This window comes from Castor canadensis, chromosome 4 (assembly GCF_047511655.1).
Source record: "Castor canadensis chromosome 4, mCasCan1.hap1v2, whole genome shotgun sequence".
In the NCBI taxonomy this organism is placed as follows: Eukaryota; Metazoa; Chordata; class Mammalia; order Rodentia; family Castoridae; genus Castor; species Castor canadensis.
Genome location: NC_133389.1, coordinates 128,592,068 through 128,612,194, shown reverse-complemented (window position 1 = coordinate 128,612,194; position 20,127 = coordinate 128,592,068). Strand labels below are relative to the sequence as shown.

General features: G+C 32.7%; 1 protein-coding gene across 4 annotated transcripts in view; it reads left to right on the top strand.

The window, feature by feature from the left end:
• Lnpk (lunapark, ER junction formation factor) overlaps positions 1-19,837 on the top strand; it is a 62,766-nt gene extending 42,929 nt beyond the window's left edge. Inside the window, exons 7-10 of one of the 4 annotated variants that reach the window (XM_074071141.1) lie at positions 2,140-2,245; positions 3,381-3,451; positions 4,246-4,416; positions 11,120-19,837. In XM_074071141.1, coding sequence (XP_073927242.1) covers positions 2,140-2,245; positions 3,381-3,451; positions 4,246-4,416; positions 11,120-11,358 — 587 coding nt within the window. In that variant the 3' untranslated portion in view covers positions 11,359-19,837. The other 3 variants (XM_020184337.2, XM_020184336.2, XM_074071140.1) reach the window with 3 other exon arrangements.
• Positions 19,838-20,127: the final 290 nt, after the last annotated feature.

Below are 20,127 nucleotides of genomic sequence, written 5' to 3'. Positions count from 1 at the left end.
TTATGATTACACTTAATTTTTTTTCTGCCTTTTGTTTGTAACAGTTTTTTGAGTTATTTTAGTGATTGTTTTGAGATTTAGTAAATTAGTATATATTTTCAGTTTATCACAATTCCCCTTGAAGTGATATGATACTATTTCACATACAGTTTTAAGAATCTAACAATATACTTACATTTCTCCTCTCCTGGCCTTTATGCTATATTACTGTCATAGATTTTACTTCTAACATATATTATTACCCTGAAATAAATGATTATTTCTCCTTATCTTTTAAAGTGATTCAAATAATAAAAAATATTCTGTACTTACCTACATGCTAACCATTTCAGATACTTTCATTCCTTTGTGTCGATCTAGCTTTTTGTCTATCATCACAAGAGTCCTTTTAACATTTTAAAGTGTAGTTTGGCTAGAGATGAATTCTTTCAATTTTGAATGTCTGGAAAAAGACTTCATTTTGCCACCATTAAAAAAAAGATGTTTTATACTGAATACCAAATTCTAGTTTGATAATTTTTTCTTTCAGAACTTTAAAGATGTCTCATTGTTTTCCAGTTTGTATCTTTTTTGATGAAAAGTGTGCATTCTTTTCTTTCTCTGTATATAATGTATCTTTTTTCCACTGCTTTTAAGCAGTAAGTTCATTCTCTATTTTTGATATAAAATTATTTATGTTTCTTGTGCATATGATTTGTTGATATTCTTAGATCTATGGGTTTATAACTTCCAATAAATTTGGAAGAAAATTTGTGCATTATTTCTTCAAATATATTTTTCTTTTCTTTGTTCTCTTTCCTTATCTTCAGAAACTCCAACTATATATGTGTGTATATATACATATATAAAATGTTATATATGTGTATATCTACATATATATAAATATAAATAAAATGTTAGACTGCTTAGATTGTTACTTAATTTACTGATTTTTTTCCCTTTAAAATTTTTTTTTTGGTATTTTTCTGTGTTTTGTTTTGTATGGTTATCATTCAGTGTTTTCAAGCTTACCAATAATTTTTCTGTAGTGTCTGCTTAAACAGATGTTCATATCCATCTATGGATTTTTAATCATAGACATTGTAGTTTTCATCTGTAGAAGTTTAGTTTGGGCATTTTAAATTTTTTCCATGTCGTACTTTAAACATGCTGAATCTTTTCCTCTAGATTCTAAAACATATGGATGATAGACATAATAAGTGGTTCAATATCCTTGCCTACTAATTTAATCATTTGTCATTCCTAGGCTAATTTTAATTAGTTTTTCTCATTATGTATGGTATTTTCCTGCTTATTTGCATATCTACTGAATTTTATCTTATTGGATATTTTCATTCCTGTATAAAACTCTTTTAAATGCCCTGTGACTTGTGTGATTTGTGGAAGCAAGCAATATTTCTGGCCTTGTGTGAATACTGTTTCCTTTTATCTTTTTTGGGAGGTTCTTGTATTCTCAGGTAGTTTCTTCACATGTGTATACTGATAATAGTCTACTGAATATTCTGGGAGATGATCTACAGATCTTTAAGTGTTCTTTTTCTGTACCTGCTCTCATCTTTGGTATTCTTCATGTGAGTTTGAGTTGCCTTGTCCTCTCTAGAGTTCCAACACTATCTGCTCTACTGTGGGAGACAGCTGCACTTGCCCTGGGTATACCTTCTTACTCCACTGCTTGAAAACTCTATTTTTAGTCTTTAGGCGAAAATTAACCAACATTGCCTGATATCCAGTTCCTTTAAAAGTCTACTACCTAACATATTTTTTCAGTTTTCTAAATGGGAAGGTAAATCTGATCCTTATTATTCCATTAGAGCCCAAGGTGGAAATCCTCTAATTTATTATTACAAGCTTTTTAAGAGTCGGAGTGTTTTAAAAATTAGTTTGTACAGAATCTAACAGTTTTATCTTCTAATAAATTCTTTTGGTGGTTTTGATATAGTATAAATTTAAATAGTTTTTTTATGGTACAGTATTTTTAATGAAAATATAAATGCTCTACAGAGATTTATAAGAATTAATATTTTGCTGTTTTAAAAAATCTTTAAAAGTTCTAACACAGATAGTTCTTGCTAATTGAATTATATTTTATCTGTAGCTTATAAATCTTACATAGATTTTTTTTTTTTTTTTATTTAATAGGTCTTCATCCTCCAGGTCCACCCTTAGCAAGACCCATTCTCCCCCGAGAACGAGGTGCTCTGGATAGAATTGTTGAATATTTAGTTGGTGATGGTCCACAGAACAGGTAATGTTTGCTAGGGTGGTAAATGAAGGAAAATGAAAAAATTTACTGATATGTGTGTGTATGAACTAGATGTTCTATACTTTTGTGGCTCCTATTTCCTGATTAGAACAAAATGGAGTGTTGCATATCCCTGCAAAATAGTATAAACTCCGTTTTTTAGTACGGGTTTGGACAAAGTAGTCTAGATAAAATCCATTTAGAAAAAATAGGACTAGTTCTGCTTTAAGATTAATTTTAGAGAAATTGAATTATTTCATTGCAACTTTTAAGTTTGAAGAGCACAAAAATACTGAAAAACCTGGTAGTTGTAAGAAATGGATTTTTATAAGTGTCAGTACTGGACTTGATGATGGAATACTTTTAATAATGATGGAAACAACTTACATGTATTTAGCACTTAATTGTTTCAGAATGCTTCTCCAGTTACTATCTTACTTGGTCTTTACCATAATTATAAGAAGTTAGGTATGATATGAGCAGAGCAATTGTCATTGTATAGACTTTCAAAAAATTCATTGGATAATAGAGTAGATGTTTGATACCTTTGCTTGTTAGGATATTATTTTCATAAAGGTATCAGAGTTTAATGTTAATGTAATAAATTGTAAGTTATTCAAACCAAGTGCATATATGAACAGAGACCAGAAAACAAGGATGATATTTTTGTGCAACTGAAAAAGGCACAGGAAGCACGATACATAGCGATTAGCTGTTGGATCTCATTATACAAAATTAAATTCATTTCTTTACTGCAAGATTTTTCAGAGTTTTTTATTGCCATCGTTCCTAAACTTATCTGATCACATATTTGGGAGCTATCATTCCCAGGAATTTACAGTGGGATAAGTATTCTGTTATCAAAATGTGTTTCTGCTAACTTAGTAAGGATATATTCAGTTGTTTTTTAGTTCATTTTTAATTTGATGTATAAATTGTATTTTAAATGGTTGAAAGTTTGGGTTTGGTTAACTTTGATGTTTAAGAGTATTGTTTATTATTTACTAAATAACATCTAATCTATTATAGTATATTGGCTATAATAAAAATAAAAATTAGCCATGATGGCTAAATAGCCCCTCTAAGCTTTTGTCTGTATTTGTAATTGATATGTTAATTTTTTTTCCTTTTGGTATAGGTATGCCCTTATATGTCAGCAGTGTTTTTCTCATAATGGCATGGCTTTGAAGGAAGAATTTGAATACATTGGTAAGAATTATTGGACAGTTAGGTTTAAATATTTTACTCTTAAATATTTCATTCTATGCCACTTCTCATATAAATGCCATTTTATTTTTGATGCTGTCTCTGTATACATTGGCTAAGCACATTGCCTGTATTTAATACTCAGCAAAGCAGGGAAGACAACTCAGGTTCCTTCTTCATGTAATGTACAGCCCCTAGGCCAGTTGTTTTCAAATTCACTGTGCCTCATGATCTCCTGAAGGACTTTAAAAAAACTATGATACTTAGGACCCACATACAAAAAGTTAGATTTAATTGATCTTTGGTGGGGTCTAGGCATGAGCTTTTTCTTTTAAGCTCACAGATAATTCTCATGTGCAGCCACTATTAAATACTCATGAGAAAATAATGGTTCTTGGTTTTCTTGGACAAATGAGCAAAGTTAAAAAATCTAATGAGTCTGTTGATTAGAAATGCAAATTGATGGGAATGGGTGGAGGGAGAAAAAAAAGAAATGCATGTTCAGTAATATATTTAAATCATTGTTAATATGGTATTGTTATTAGTTAACCTGTTTTTAACTTGTTATCCCCTTTCTGCTTTAAAATTAATATTCTAATGCTAATAATAACGAGGCAGTGTACTTTAAATTTAGCCTTGATTAGAACACCTACCATAATATTAAAATAATATGAATTTCACAAAGTTTGATTTTTGAAAGGTTCTTTTACTATGTACAGAAGTAATCTTGTGAGCTATTAGTCTTTGAACTCTCTTTGGTTTGTGATTTTCCTTATTTTGAAAAAAATTCTCTGCAGCTTTTCGATGTGCCTACTGTTTTTTCTTGAATCCTGCAAGAAAAACCAGACCACAGGCTCCAAGATTACCAGAGTTTAGTTTTGAGAAGAGGCAGACAGTTGAAGATTCAACATTAGTTGGTCCCTCACCGTCAGGAAGTCTGCTTTCAGCGGAGAACCAGTTCAGTGAAGGTATGAATATATTAAATTGTTTTTTCTCTCAATAATGTGCTGTTGAACAATAATAAAGACATAATGCTTATAAATAACAAGGGAATAATTTTGTCAGATTTTGCAGCATGTACTTCAGCTATTGCTCTGATGGTCTCGTGTGATTGGTATGAGGTGTTTCAATTTTTAAAAATGCAGATTATTTTGTGAAAAGCAGCATTTAGCACCAACTAGATAAACATTGTTTCTGGAGTGAGTGCTTGTATAACCTGTTGGAAGATTTGACTAGTAATGTTTTCATGGAATCAATTTTTAATTTAAGTGAAGCAGATTATTAGAATTATGAAGCAGCTCTTTATAAAGACAAAATACTTAGAAGATTTATAATAAACATTGATAAAACAGATATGTATCTACCACTTGAATTGGTGTAAACTACCAGAAAACAGGAAACTTTGGAACTGGAAAGTCATCTTGGCATTTTATCGATGGCAATATTAATAGGAGTGTATTCCTTTTAGAAACAATTTATAGAGTGGGGTCCATGAATTTAACATTGCCTGTTATGTGAAATCAGCTTTATTTTACAGAAACAATTTATCAGAACTTGTGTTTTATAATTCATCTTGCATTTCTGTTTTAGGAATTTCTTTTTATTTTAGGAATTCTTGAGGAAAGTTTCATGAAAAGATGAGATAATAGATTTGATTATTAATTGCCAACTGTTTCTTGCTGTTATTACATGGTTAGGAGTTCTTTGTTAATCAGTCGTAGATTATGAAGATTGCTAAGATTATGACCCAGTCCATGGTTTTTTGGTGCTATGCCTGGTATAGGGGAAAAAAAATGGTATTTGAAGTTTAGCTCACATAATTTTATTTAGCATTCAGTATTCTTCCCTTTAATTTTTAGGAATTGTCATTTGTATGTATTTGATTTTTTCTTTGTAAAAACATTAAGTATTACAAAAATTTCTTTAAGAATATTCTAAAGCAGTGAATTTTTAAATATCATTTAGTATGAGATAGAGAATTTTTTAAGGATTTGAAGAATGAACCTAAACTACATGTGTTGAATTGGGCTTGGCTTTTGTCTTACTAACATATAAAAATGGATTTGAATACGTATAGCTATGACAGAGGCCTGTGTACTTCCAACACTGAATGAATGCATTCGTCTTCACCAAGTCTGCAGCATCAACTCTAAACACTGTCACATTTTTTTCTTTTGCTTAAAGTCATGCTCTGAGCTGCATGCTGTCACATGCAAACCATCTGCCTTGGCATTGCAGCCTTTTGGAACTGAGAATTAAAGAATTTCATACTGAAGATACCTAGAGGAAAAATTGAAGCCCTTTCTATGAGCAGCCTTGCTTATGAAAGCCAATGTGAATATTCGAAAGTCAATAGTTGGGATTAAAAAAGAGAAAAAGCATCCAGCAAAATAAAAATCTTGATAATGAGTCCTGTGCTTTATTTCTTCTGCTAAGGTCAAGATGTGATAGTTAGCAAACAACACCCAGCTATACCTTTCCTTCTCATCTAATCTAGGCGGCGCAATACCCCAGATGTCTCATTTTCTGTCTGAAATCTCCGATATGACGTCTAACTGGCTCAAACTCAGCCCCAGTAAGGTAATGTAAATAGGTGAAGACGAAACTTGAGGTAGGGTATGATGACTCCATAGTGCTAAAACCTGAAGCAACAATTCTTTTGGCTAAAGGTGTTTCTAGAATAGTTTTTTTTTCATACTTCTCTTTGGATCATCACAGTGGCCATGAACACCTTTTACTTCTTTGGCCGTCTAGAAGACTGAAACTTTTCTCCAAGACTTCTATTGCCACACTCTAATACAGTTATCAATTCCAAGCTGGACTCTTAGTAAATGTTGGGAAGTATTTCTGATGAACAGATGAAGCTGCATTTGTTTTGAACGCCAGTGGTGTACCCCTATGATAAAATTGAACTATTAAATAAGATCATGTCATCTCAATCATCTACTCTGTGCTAACAGGCAATGTAGCTGGGAACTTAGATTTCTGATTTCTAAGTTCTTCAATGGTGTAGAACATTGAAGATTGGACAAAAGCTTTTAATTTTTACATTTTTAAACATTGAAAACCTTCTTGACAGCATCAGGAACTGCACAGATTAGGTTTATTGAATTTACAGATGTATTCAAAAGGTAACTTTCATCTGAACTTTTCTTTCAACAATGTCATTAATAATGATATATAAATATCATTATATATTTAATCTAGAGGTCATAGAAGAAACTTTTTTTCCAGTCAATGACACAAGACTTTAAAATAAGTTATTGTCTGGATTCTGATATTAGAAGATTTTGCACTTAGGATGAGACAGAAGGCTTTTAAAATTTCTGGACCACTCTTCACAACATACAGAATTTTGGAAAGTTTTCATCAAAGAGATCTAAGAGAAATTTCTCACACTAATTGCTAATTTAAACCCCTAGAATTTTTTTCTCCCTAGAACCGTGTATCCAGATGCTGTAGGTAACAGAGAAAAATAAATAAGGGATATGGATGTTGTATCTAAGATCATACTAGATATGGTATACTGAAAAATGAACTGCTGTTAGACTTCTCACTTTCTTTTATGATTAAATGATACTGTGGTAATACTTGAATAAGAGACATTAAACTGCTTTATCAGTTTTGCCTTTAAAATAAAAATGTACTTTCAAGCTGGGCCTGTAATGGTGCATGCCTGTAATCCTAGAGCTTGGGAGGCTGAGTCAAGGAGGACTCTGTAGGCCAGTCTCAAAAAAATCCTTTCCAAAATACCTGACATATAGCACTCTTTTAATTAGACATAGTAATCCTTGCAGTATAGGTTTCTATATTATTACTATACTAGTACTGTGATTTTTTTTTTGTCTGCAGGTTTAAAATATAATATTGTGTTTTCATTGCTCAGTTGTGCTTTTTCTATTATTTTAATAGAAAATAGCTTTCATTCAACTGGAAAGAACTCATTAATAATAAAACTCATGGTGTCTAACCAGTACTGGCAAAAATATTTAAGTAAAATTTTTAAGATGAAATTTGTCTTGGTAATCTAATTTCTACCTACTTTATTACATACAAAATACTGCTATAATTAGGATTTGTTGAATGAGACAAAATTCTGTTTTTAGAATTTTTGTTATGCTTTAGGAAATTAATTTGATCATGAAAATTTTGAATTCTGTGTACTTATCAGATCCACAATGCTTGTTTATTTGTTTATGGAGAGGTAAACTTTCCCTGTAATACATTGTTACAAGCTTGTTTTAGGTATGGGTATTTTTTTGATCATTTGACTCTTTTTTCTAACACACTTTTACCTCTAATAGTTTAGATGTAGATCATTGCTAATTGATTTGTTCATCAATAGCAAATAATTAAATTGTATTCTGTGACTCTGTGTGTTGAAGTCTAGCTATTTCTTCCTAAGTGGTTACAATTTAACTTTATTCATTGAGTTATTAGGTTGAATTGGGGTGAAATTCATGTCTTTGTTCCTTAAGTATAAGTTGGCTCTTTTCCTTAAGGCAGGAAAATCTTGGAAAAACTGCCTTGTTTAAAAACCTGTGAGTTCAAAGAAATTATCAATTTTAATTTAACGATGTTCTTTGGGTAAGTTTATAGTGGACACATAATAGTGAACACTGATATGTTGGCAAGGCAAAAAAATGATGTTGTTTCATTAGATCATTTTTAAATTTTCTTACAAAATCATTCTTTCAAGAGCTAGGATAAAGTCCTAAAGGTAAGGTGAAGTGCTTGTATATTTTTACATGTGTGTGGCTCATAGATGAGACAGTGGTATTCATTATACTGTTACAGTTTTATGAGTTTGAGTTGTCTGAGTTGAGGCCAAACTGGTTGCCAGTTGTTTTGGTAGAAAAAACCTGTTTCTCATAATGTGTTAAGGTGGAGGTGAAGGAGTAGGAGTGGGAAAATAAATCCCACGTATCATTTTTGTTTTCTCACATTGTAGTATATTTTATTGGCATTATAGATGCTCAAATTGATTTAAAATTTTTTCTTACGTTTAGAACTAGGTCATTCAGGTAACTGTTTTGACTGTTAAACTGGGCCATTCAGGGGAGAATAGGCCTGTTTATTTAGTGTGAACACAAAAGCTGGTTTCTTTTTTAGTATTGTATGGCCAAGTATTAACATCTTCTGAAATATATTTTATACTACCAAAGTATTTTAAATTGCATCTTCACAGAAAAATTACTTTTATTAGAATAGGCAAATTATATTCTCCCATAGAAATAAGTACTTTTTGAGATAGTACATTGAATACCTTTATTATAAAACTCTGAGGTTTAGTTATAAAATTGTTATGTAATTCTCTGTTAGTCTTTTATACCTAGCTCATTTAGAACTTGTTTGATTTTGTACAAAATGAAATTGGCCTCTAAACATCAAATACTATCTCATTTAGACTAGCCGATGTCTGCATTATAGGCATGTCATATACCAGTTTTTTAAATAGTATTATTGCATTAAGAATGTTTTTCTGCAAATCAACTCAAGGGAAGAAAAGGTGCTTTGATTATTTTCAAGTTCTCACTATCATTTCACCAGTTTTCAGTCTTCTATATCTTCTCTGAAATACAATATTGACTGTGTTATGTTTTCTAATTATGGTAACATATTTCTTTGAATTCATATATTATAGACATTAAAAATTTTACTATTGTAGTTCTTTGTATTAACTGCAGAACACAGAATTTTAAAATTGGTTTTGACTATAAAATGTTTCTGAAGCTAGTAATATCATAAAACTTTTATATGATAAACCTTGAACTTTGGTACCTCTCTGTCAGTACAGTATTGAAGTAATCTGTCAGAGTATGGGTCAGAAAGAGAGAGGACCATGTTTACTTAAACATGGATATTTGTGAGTTGTGCCTTAGATTCTGAGGGGTGTATGTGTGTAGGGGTGTGTGTGTGTGTGTGTGTGTGTGTGTGTGTGTGTGTGTGTGTGTGTGTGTGTGTGTGTGTGTGTCTTTATTGCTTTGTCTCAGAAGGCTTACTAAGCAAATTATAAAGTTCTTGCCAAGAAAGTATTGCTTTATGGCCAGAGAATTGTGGAAAACCGTGACTCTTAAAATTCTATTGTGGATAAATTGTGAGGGTAGAATTACAAATGCTTGGCCGCTCCTAAAGTTTTCCACAGAACTTGCCTGCTTTTGTAGCAGGAATGATTTGTACATATCCATAGAGTTTAATTTGCCCTTTCTGCTTTTCCTTTCTGCCCTGAAACATTCAAATAACAAAACTCAGATGACTTACAGCCTTTCTACCTTGGATTTTTGTTAAGATTCCATGTGGTGCAGCAATGCACCATATTCTATATTGAGACACAAGTAGGATTTTTATGACATTTGTCACAAATACGACTTATGAACATGCCCCGCTACTTTTGTGATCATATGAAATTTTCATACAGTAACACCTCATTGAATAGGCGTCCCTAACTGTAGAATTTGTAATTAATTCTATAATTCAGAGACTTGGGTATCTGTTTAAGGAATTAACTTTTTGAATATTTACAAAGTCCTAGCAAAAATGTGTGAGAAATAGATAATTTGTGTTTATTAAAACCGGAATGGTAAAACTGTGAGTTTCTAAGACCTCCATGCTAATGTGTTCACATATAAAACACACATTTTTTTTTTTGCAAAACTATAAACCTTCTTTATAGGTTTTTCAATTAGTAACATTTGTAGTATGTCATAAGGAATCTTCTATGAGGGTAGAAAATCTGCTTTGCTCAGTTGATGTGTTTTAGCCATATTTTTCCTAGCAGGAATATTAATTACTGTTTATTACAAAAACAAAAAATACCTTAAAGCTAAATTTTTTATCTTTGATTTGGAGATTGGGTAACTCAAAACTTCTCTGCTTTTTATCATTTCCTCCTCCATTGTATTTAAAATTGAAAGTGGTAAAGGCAATTTATTTTAATAAAATTGTTACTAAGTTATTAAAGGATTTAGATTTAATAAAACTCAAAAAGATAGTAAAGGTAGTAAATTTTCAGATAGAGACTAAGACTCTTAACTATGGAGATAGCATGAAAAAGACCATTCCTTTTCTTAGCACACTAGGTATATAGCATATTCTTACCCAGAGGTCTAAAGAAGTGAGGACTTGTCTTGCAGAGAGGGGAGACTTTTTTGGAGAAGTTGGATCTTGATTTCCCCAGTCCTTGAATAATGGAAATGTACACAAGGGAAAGCACTGCCTAAACACATAGGTACACATGTACACATTGCTTCCAGGATGGCTTGGGTACAAGGGAGACAATTCCTTCAGGAAACATAACCTGGGAGTTAATATATATGTTTTGTTTGCTCGACCATAGTCTTATGGTACATAATTCTGTTGGGACTTTGAATTTTGGACATTAAATTTACAAATGTGTCTTTAGAAGCTTGCTTTCTATGAAAATATGAAAAAGAATAGTTATGGATTTATATCCTTCAAATAATTTTTTTTCTTTAGTCATTCTAAGCCATAAGTGATATGCTGTAGAGTTAAGGATATATTTTAAAAGATTTTTCAGGCTATTAACTGTTTCGTAGTCTGCCTGTGCATACCTGTGTGTGTAAGTGTGTGTGCTTATCTTTTATTTGCCTTATTTAGCAGTTTTATTTAACATTTGGGTATTTCTGAAGTCTTAAACCTTTATCTTTTCAGAATCTTTAGAAGAACAAGATGTTCTTGATAATAGTACAGAGCAGACACATGACAAAATACCAGATCCAGAGCAGACAAACCAAGTAATTGAAAAAGCATCTGGCTCAGAGGAATCAGAGGAGAAACAAGAAGAGACTGAGAATGAGGAAACTTCAAGAAGTGAAGCCAAGTCAACAGTTCCCAGAGCTGATTCTATTCCTAATCTTGAACTAAGTGGAGAATCTTTGATGACAAAGTAGTAAATGCTTCCACGTGCCTTCAACTGGATATTTGTAGTCTTCTTGATGTCAGTTATTGCTTTTTTGGTACTTAAAACTATTTTTTTGCCCTTCTAAGTATGTGTTTGATAACATTTCAATTCAGATTACTTAGCAATTTCCGTATGTCAAGGTTATATCTACTGGATATTAAAACCAAAAGCAAGATCCTTTTTAATGTACAAGGATCCACACAATTTAGATAGCTTATAGATATTTTATTCATCCTAAAAGTTCAAAAAAAGAGCATTTTTTTTCTATATGTATTACCTGTAAAGAATACCTATTTTGACATAGGAAGGACTTTGGTTAGGAATAAGTTCCCTAATAGTGTTTAAGGACTGAAATACAATTAAGATTTTGAATACTTTATCATTAAGAACAGATAGAATTTTAACTCTTGAGATATTTGCCAGTGGGGAGGTAATATCTATTTAGGTGTTTACATTGAGTAATATTGAAAGTTATAACTGTAACTACATAGGCATTGGTACGAATTCTCAATAAGAATGCAATTGAACAGTCAAGTGCAGTGTTGCTTTTGATGTCTTTTATTTTGTAGCTGGGCCAAAGGCACATGATGTATATAATTAGTTTATGTTTACATATTAACATACAGGAAATATACCTGCACTTGACTGTACTTGAATTCTTAGTATTATTTATACTTGTAAAATAATGGTATATAAGTGAGTTTTGTGCTGCTGTGTGTGTTTTGTTAAGGAAAATAAAGATGATCTGACAGCAATTTCTTTTTGTTAAATATCTAGATTTCTTCAAATTGTACCTTGGTGGATAACTTGGCTATTTGAAAAATCTTAGTAGAAAGAGCTCTCAGTATGATAAATCTATAAAATCAGCTTAGAGCAAATTATAATGCCTTTATTTAGATTTGTTGCCTTTTAAGTTCAGAGAAATGATGATATTTAGTGGTTCTAATCAGAAGTTAGGTTTTTCTGATTCAGAAACACCTTAGGCCATTTGTAGTTTTAACTTTGAAAAATGAATATGTTTTGTGAGAATAGGCAGTTAATTGCTTATAGTTCACTGGGTTAAATATGTATACTAAGGAGCAAGTGGGAAAATTTTGTGACCTAGAATGGTAATCCTTGAACCTGAAAATACAGTGTGATGATCTATTCTGGTGTCCTTATTATGCCAAAGTGGGGAACACATAAGAATAGTACATCTGCCTAATATTTTAATTGTACACAGATTATTAAAATTGATAAAAAATTTTGTATAATTTAAAATTTATTTTTCAACTTACTATCCCATATCTGATACATACTTTGAAAGAACTCAATCTGTTTAGGTCTTGAGGCATCTTGGTGTAGTGGCTCAGTTTTCAAGCTTGTGAAATTGGACTTAAATTCCAGCTCAGCAGTTTTGGGCAAGTATTTTCTCATCTGTAAAATGGGAAGAATAATACCTGTTTTTGAGATGTATTGGGGTGATTAAAAATAATTTATATAATGTGCCTAGCTCACTTGCCTGGTTAATTACTAGATATTAATCTAAATAGATATTAATCTAAATGGTAGCATTCATTATTGACATCCTTATGAAATAATAGAAGAGTCATAAATTCTTCCTCTGGCAAATAAGAAAATTAAAAAAGAATATGAACATGCAATTGAACTGTTCAGAATGAAATCAAAGTTTTCTGCTTCTACTTTTCATTGTCATATGTATGTATATAATTAGATTGGAAACTGGAATATAATCTTTAATTTTACTTTTTTTTTTTTATTTTTTTGGTGGTACTGGAGTTTGAACTCAGGGCCTCATGCTTGCTAGGCAGGTGCCCTACCACTTGAGCCACTCCACCAGCCCTGGAATATAATCTTTAAAAAAGAGAATTTCACCAGTGTTTTTGACAAAACAGCTTACTAATATCTTGCACAGTCTTGTTATAAAACATTCAAATTCTAATGTATATTGCTACAAAATGAGTACCTTGGAGAATTAGAAATTAATGGTAGAAACAAATATTTTGAGAAATAACTGAAAAAAACATGAAATAAGGTTAAAAAAGGGGTTTTAGTAAAATTAATACAAAAGATAATGTGCTTATGATTGTGTAGTATCTTAAAATAGAAGAGTCCATTCTGATAACATTTTAACAAACAGTCAATGGTTGGAAGATAGTAAAATATTCCATTTCTAATTATTAAGACTAGTATAAATGAGGAAAACCAAACTATTAAGTACTCCTAGCCAGAGTGATCTTCTCTATTTATGACTGCTCATCTGGGTATTATTTAAACTCTTCACATTATGCTCTCAGTGTGATCTGCAAACAAGGGTTAGCTTTTCTCCTTCCCATACCCATGCTTATAGGGTAGTCACGCAGGCCTCCTTGTTTCCCTGCTCTGGCCATACTCAGCCCTTTTCTGCTTTAGGTCTTAGCTTAATTTTTTCCTCTTCAGGGAGATGCTCTCCCTATCTGAAGCTGGTCTCTGCCTTTTACTCTCCTATCATGTAATTCTGTCTTTACTCACCATCCCCATCACAATTTGTATTTTATTTGTTTTCTCACTAAATGTCTTCAAAACAAATTTTTCTTTCACCTTTATCTTGAGAACCTAGCACAATACTTGACACGTTTATGTGAAGGAATAACTGTTGCTCCATCCAGAGAAAACTCAGTTCTTAACTTGGTAGACTGACATTGCTGGGTGCTCTCTGAAATGTTTTTTTTCCCCTTTTGGCTCTCAACCTATCATGCTACTGTTTTCTTCCCTGTCCTTTTACTATCAGTGTCCTTTGCAGACCTGTCATCCTCTGCCCATCCTGTAAATGTTCGTGTTCCCTGTGTCCTACTTATTGCAGTTATTCACTCTGCATATTCTTTCTCTAGGAGTTCTCATCAGTGCCATGAATTTAATTACCATCTGTCTATTTGAGTGTCAGATCTTTAGCCTCGGTCTGTTTCCTTTTCTTCATAGCTATATATTTACCCACCTACTGCCATGTCTCTGGATCAGTATATTTAAAAGTGAATACTATCTTCAAACTTTCTATGTCTCTTATCTCATCAGATAGCATCACTATTTAAGCCAGAAAATAGAGTCTGTACACTCATTCCTTTTCCTTATATCCAAACTGTCAATTCCAAACTGTCAGACTTTATTTTTCTAAACTGCCCTCCCCCCTGTTTTTTTCCCTGGAGACTGGGTCTTGTTCTGTAGCCCAGGCTGGCCTCAAACTAAGAGATCTTTCTGACTTAGCCTCCTGAGTGCTGGGATTACAGGTGTGTACTACTATGCTTGGCTTTCTCTTACATCATATATGTATTCTCATTTCTCCATCCCATTACATTGTATTAATAATGATAATAAACATTTACATTCTTATTCTGTCAGGTAATATGCTAACTGCTAACATGCTATTATATGTGTGTGTGTGTGTGTAATATATATGTAATTTTATTTATTCTTTGGCCACAGTCATGTGAAACTTTATTTCTGGATTATAGGAGAGAAAATTGAGGTGCAAAGAGAATAAGCAGCTTTCACGAAAAATAAGCAACTTTTCTCAAAGTTGTACACCTGGTAAGTGGAAAATCTGAGATTTGAAGTAAGCAAGTGACTTTGGATGCCTTACTAACTTTTGGTGCTGAGGGTTGGACCTAGGATCTCATGGATGCTAAGCACATGCTTACCATTGAACTATACTCCAACTCCCAGAGGACTTACGCTTGTCATCATACTGCCCTCTAATTCATGCCTCCATCACCTCAGGTTACCAATGCGGCCTTAATAACAGGTTTCTGTCTCCAGTCTTGCCCACTTGATGTCTATTTTGTGTGCTGCAGCTTCACACCACTTGCTTAGGCAATAATTCTTCATTGGGGGATAAGGTCAGAGGTAAGAATATGGCCTACAAAGCCCTGAATGGCTCCTTTGGCATTGTTTTGCACTACCACTAAGTAACCACCATCTCCTCTATACACATCTACATCCACACACCTGCCCCACACTTTGTGTATTTTCTGTGCTGCATATGGGAAGTTTTTCCTAATCTCCTAGCCTTCCTCTGCCTGAGCTATCCTGTTCACATAAATATGGGGGCACTCAACAAATCATTAAATTGGATTAGTTCCAGTTAGAACCCAAGTTTGGAAATTTTGGTACTTGATAAGCTATGACTTTTTTTCTATTTTATTTATCTATTTATTTATTTATTGTAATAGATTTAAGCTTATAGCCTTAAGCTTGCTAGGCAAGTACTCTACTATTTGAGCATACCCTCAGCCCTTCTTGCTTTTAGTTTATTTTTGCATGATGCCTGGCTCAGACTGTGATTCTCCTTATTTCTACTTCCTGCACAGCTGGGATTACAGGCATGTGCTACCACACCTAGCCCTTTTTATTCTCACCATGTTCTCCTTGTATGCATTTAACACATTCATTATTGCTATGGAGAACATAAATGAATGAAAGAAAAAGATTCTGATTGTATAATTTTTTTTTAGTGGTACTGAGATTTAAATTCAGGGCCTACATCTTGAGCCACTCTAACAAGCCCTTTTTGTGATTTTTTTTTGAGACAGGGTCTCGCAAACTATTTTGCCTGGGCTGGCTTTGGACTGTGATCCTCCTGATCTCTGCCTCCTGAGTAGCTAGGATTGCAGATGTGAGCCACTGGCACGTGGTTGTATGATTTTCATTAAATATTGTGTGCTGAGATTAAAAAATGCTGAATGATTATCATCTTTAAGTCACAGGGAATAATGTACATCTGAGCCAAGCCACAGAACTCAGAAGTCAATCTGACAGGATGATTTGTATTGAACCACCAATTTTATTCTGCCTCTTAATATTGGTGTTAGAGTTTAAGATTACTTTAAGATTTAACATGTTTGCTTCTATTTTCTGCTGACAGTAACTACTTAACTGTCAAGTTTTTCTTACACTATTGCCTCTTGGAATTGTGTGCAGATCAATTGACATTTCAAAGAATGGGGAGGATAGATATTTTGAAATGATCATGCAGAATAGAACTGCTTTAGAAAACTGGGAGAAAATGTATATCTGACATAACTTTATTGTAAAAATTAGAGAAGAAATGTAGATATATTTAGCAAACTCCTAAAGAGCCATTAAAATAATTTAACACTAAGTAAAGGTGAACCAAGGTAGAGATAGGTTGTGAATTGATGATGCTAAGTCTTAAGTTTTATAATTTGACTTGTTTCAAGTTTATTAAATTTCTAAGTATGTCAGTATTACTGGTCAATAAGTAAATATATCCCAGCTCTGAATTTAGACAGATAAATAGTATAGATAAGTTTATGTGTTAGAAAACAAAAATTAAAATGAATATATACTGAATTGTATCAATCTATAAATTACTAATTTGTCTCAGCCTAATTTCTTTCCTCCTCATAACCTAATTTACATTTTCTATTTTAATATTACTTTTAAATACCTTTTTAAAATTGCTGAATTTATTGGATAGTTGTCCTCTTCAGTTACTCTTGATTAGTTTACCTTTGCATGAAACTTTGATTCCATTTAATTTTCCATTCTTTCTCCTCAGAGCTCCTACTATAAGTGACCTATACTACTGGTAGACTTTAAGAGAAGAAAATATGTAATTATATAGTTCTATATTTTATGCTTTTTTAAAATTAAATTTTCTCTTTTTTGTATTTTTTAGAGTATTTATACTTTCCCCATTTTCTTTGGCATCAAAATGGATAGAAGTTGGAAGTACTCTGGAAAGATTCAAAAGTATTCTCAAAAATCTTCTTCATAAGTTAGATTTTTAAATCCTCGGTCCAGGATTCTGTGAAAATAGGCCAAAAATCTAGGTGCCAAAGACTTTTACCAGCTCTCTGGCACTTGATTTAGGAAAACTGGGAGTAATAATTTATTTTCATGAAAATAAATATTTTATCTAAACCTGATTTAGAAAGGTGAAGAAAGTAGGATGTTCAGTGAACATTATTGGATACCTGCTCTTAGTCAGGCACTGTGCTCTAGATATTACCTCCTACATTCTCTTACAGTTCTCTAGCGACTATGTCACTGTGAGAGAGTCTGGTCAAGCAGAGATTAAATTCGGATGTTGTAAACAGAATCTGAACCTAGAATCTTTAAGTTCTTACTATTTTTATTATCCATGAGCACTCTCCATTGGTAGCTGAAAGAAATAGGCTGAGCTTTTTTTGGTTTCTCATATTCCGTGCTATCTTAAATGTTATTTCTTCAGGGAACTCTGGGACTCTTTGTAATCTCAGACTTGTCAGAATTCACTCACACACCCTCCTCTTGCAATTCTTTCAAGAAACTATAAGTTTCTTGAAAGCAGGACCATACCTGGTTTTTGCTCACTGTCATATTCCCTGTGTCTAGTATATAGAAGAAAGGTAATATTTGTCAAAGAGATGAACATGTAAAACACACAGAATGGGAAATATTGATATGCAGACTTTTGTGGCATAGGGAATTTTGCAAATCTCAAAGTGTTTGAATTACCAGGCAGGGGAAGGACCAAGTAACTTGTTCCTTACAATTTAGGTAAATTCCAACAAGATTCTCTTACTGGGGATCTATTGTCCACGTTGAAGTTGGAGCTTTCTAAAACACACACACAAAAATACTGATTTGTGCATAGCAGACTCCTTACACAGCTTGCAAAGATGCCCTTCAGAATTTTAATCACTTTTCCAGCCTATTTCCCACTGCTCTCCCTTATGCCATGGTCACAGATGAGTATTTCATACTTCTGAGAGATGACATGCACTGCTCTTTAATATGCTGCTCTTGTTAAACTGTTATTTCTTCAAGACCTGGCTCTACCTGTACTCTTCTGAGGTAACATCTTCGTTAGCTTTCCTAAGCATTTACTTGCTTTTGTGTTCATATGTAACTGGTAGTCTCCTGACCTCTTCTTATTTGTGTCTGCTTCCCTCATTTCTCTGTGAACATTGTAGATAGACCATGTTTTTCAATTATTTTCTCCTTCTCGATCTTAAACAAAATAATGCAAAACCAAACCAAACTAAAACCTGTCATGGGAACTTCTACATGAATAATTAGAGTAGATTCAAACTATAAATGAGTGATGGACTTGACTTGGTCAATAACAGGGTTGGTGTGCCACTACCTGAAACTCATATAAATAACAGAATTGGGACTAGAAAGAAGGACTAGCTTAAAATTCAAGAATATGAAACTGATTCATTTTTGAGTTCTTGCTGCCTGATATGGGAGATGCTAAATAACATGAATGAATTGAGCTAGAGGAGCTCTACCCTCACCTTAAGTCCACTATTTGGGTAGGGTTTCTGAATTGCTCATAAAATAAATTGGGTTTAACAAGACATTCCCTGCTTCCATATTTTGCTTCCCATGATATACAAATACTTTTATAAATAACTTTTTTTATATTGATTTTTACTCTGTCTCATTTCTGACCCTTTTGATATTAGGACCAGTATTAACTTAGGAACTTTCTGGCTTAAGTTGCTGCTTTTTTTTGACATCTGTACCTGATAGGGCTTGGATAGACATACACACATGCATGTAATAAAACTTGAGAATATTTCCTTTTTCAGGATATACACTATAAAAATTCAGATTGTGAAGCTGGGTACTTAAAAAAAGAAAGTATACTATGCATGGAAAGTATAATGATAGCATGCTAATGTATATTCTATAAGCTATGTTATTCATTGTTTGTTTTTCTAAAAGTGAAACTGACTACTTATGTCTTACTGTCAATAAGAATTCTAAAGGCTTTCCCTCTCTACTAGGAGATGCCACATTAAAAAAATTTATAGTGATTTGCTTTGTAAAAAATCTTTTCCTGGCATTGGAAAGGGATCAAATATATTTGGAATGAATTTGTATTCTCAATTATGTGTTGACATAGCCAAAGAATACATGAATCTTCAGAATTGGGTGGTACGGATTTTATAAAATAAACTAAGTATAGACTGAAATAAAATTATTTATGCTTGAAACCTGTTTTGGTTGGATGTTATGTGTTCTTCTGGTTCCTTCTCAACACAAGTTTTTTTATTTGTTTGTTTTGTTTTTGAAGACCTGGATTCTTTTTGCATTTTTGTAATCTTTCTGATAAGACAATCTCTTGTAATTTGGCTTGGTGAATTTAAGTTTTACTTATTTTACAGTCCTACTGAAAAAATAAGGAATTTTTTCCTTTTCCTCTCTCCCCATCCTCTAACCACAAAGGAGAGAGCAGTAGCTGTTTAGGTTTTAGCAGATTCTGATAAGACCAATTTGTCGCCCCAGCAAACAATTATAAGCAATAGTTTGAACTCAGCACGATTGTCCAGTACTCCTTTTAGATCAGGGTAGCACACAAGTACTTAATTGTGTGTCAGCACAGTAGTGTTGAGTATGTGGAGCTGAAAGGAGAGAGAGTGGAACTAGATAAGCTGCCTTCAGATAAAGGAGCTGAATTTCAAGCTACTGCAGTCCAAATGAATAGCAAGAGGTATGGTGGCCACACTTGTGTTTCTAACAGCGCCTTTCATAGACATGTAAACAATTCAGTTTGTGTAGTATAGGTTTTATTGTCTCCTAAGAGTGATTTATGTCCTTATTTCTGCATTATTGTCCACCAGGTACTGCCCTCTGTCAGAGGACCTGTGCTATTTAATTTTTCAGATCTTTGTCTTCATTAGTACAGCAATTTTCACATGTAATCATTGTACTAGACCTCATTGATAAGATAAGACAGTATGAGATTCATAGTGCTGACATCTAACCT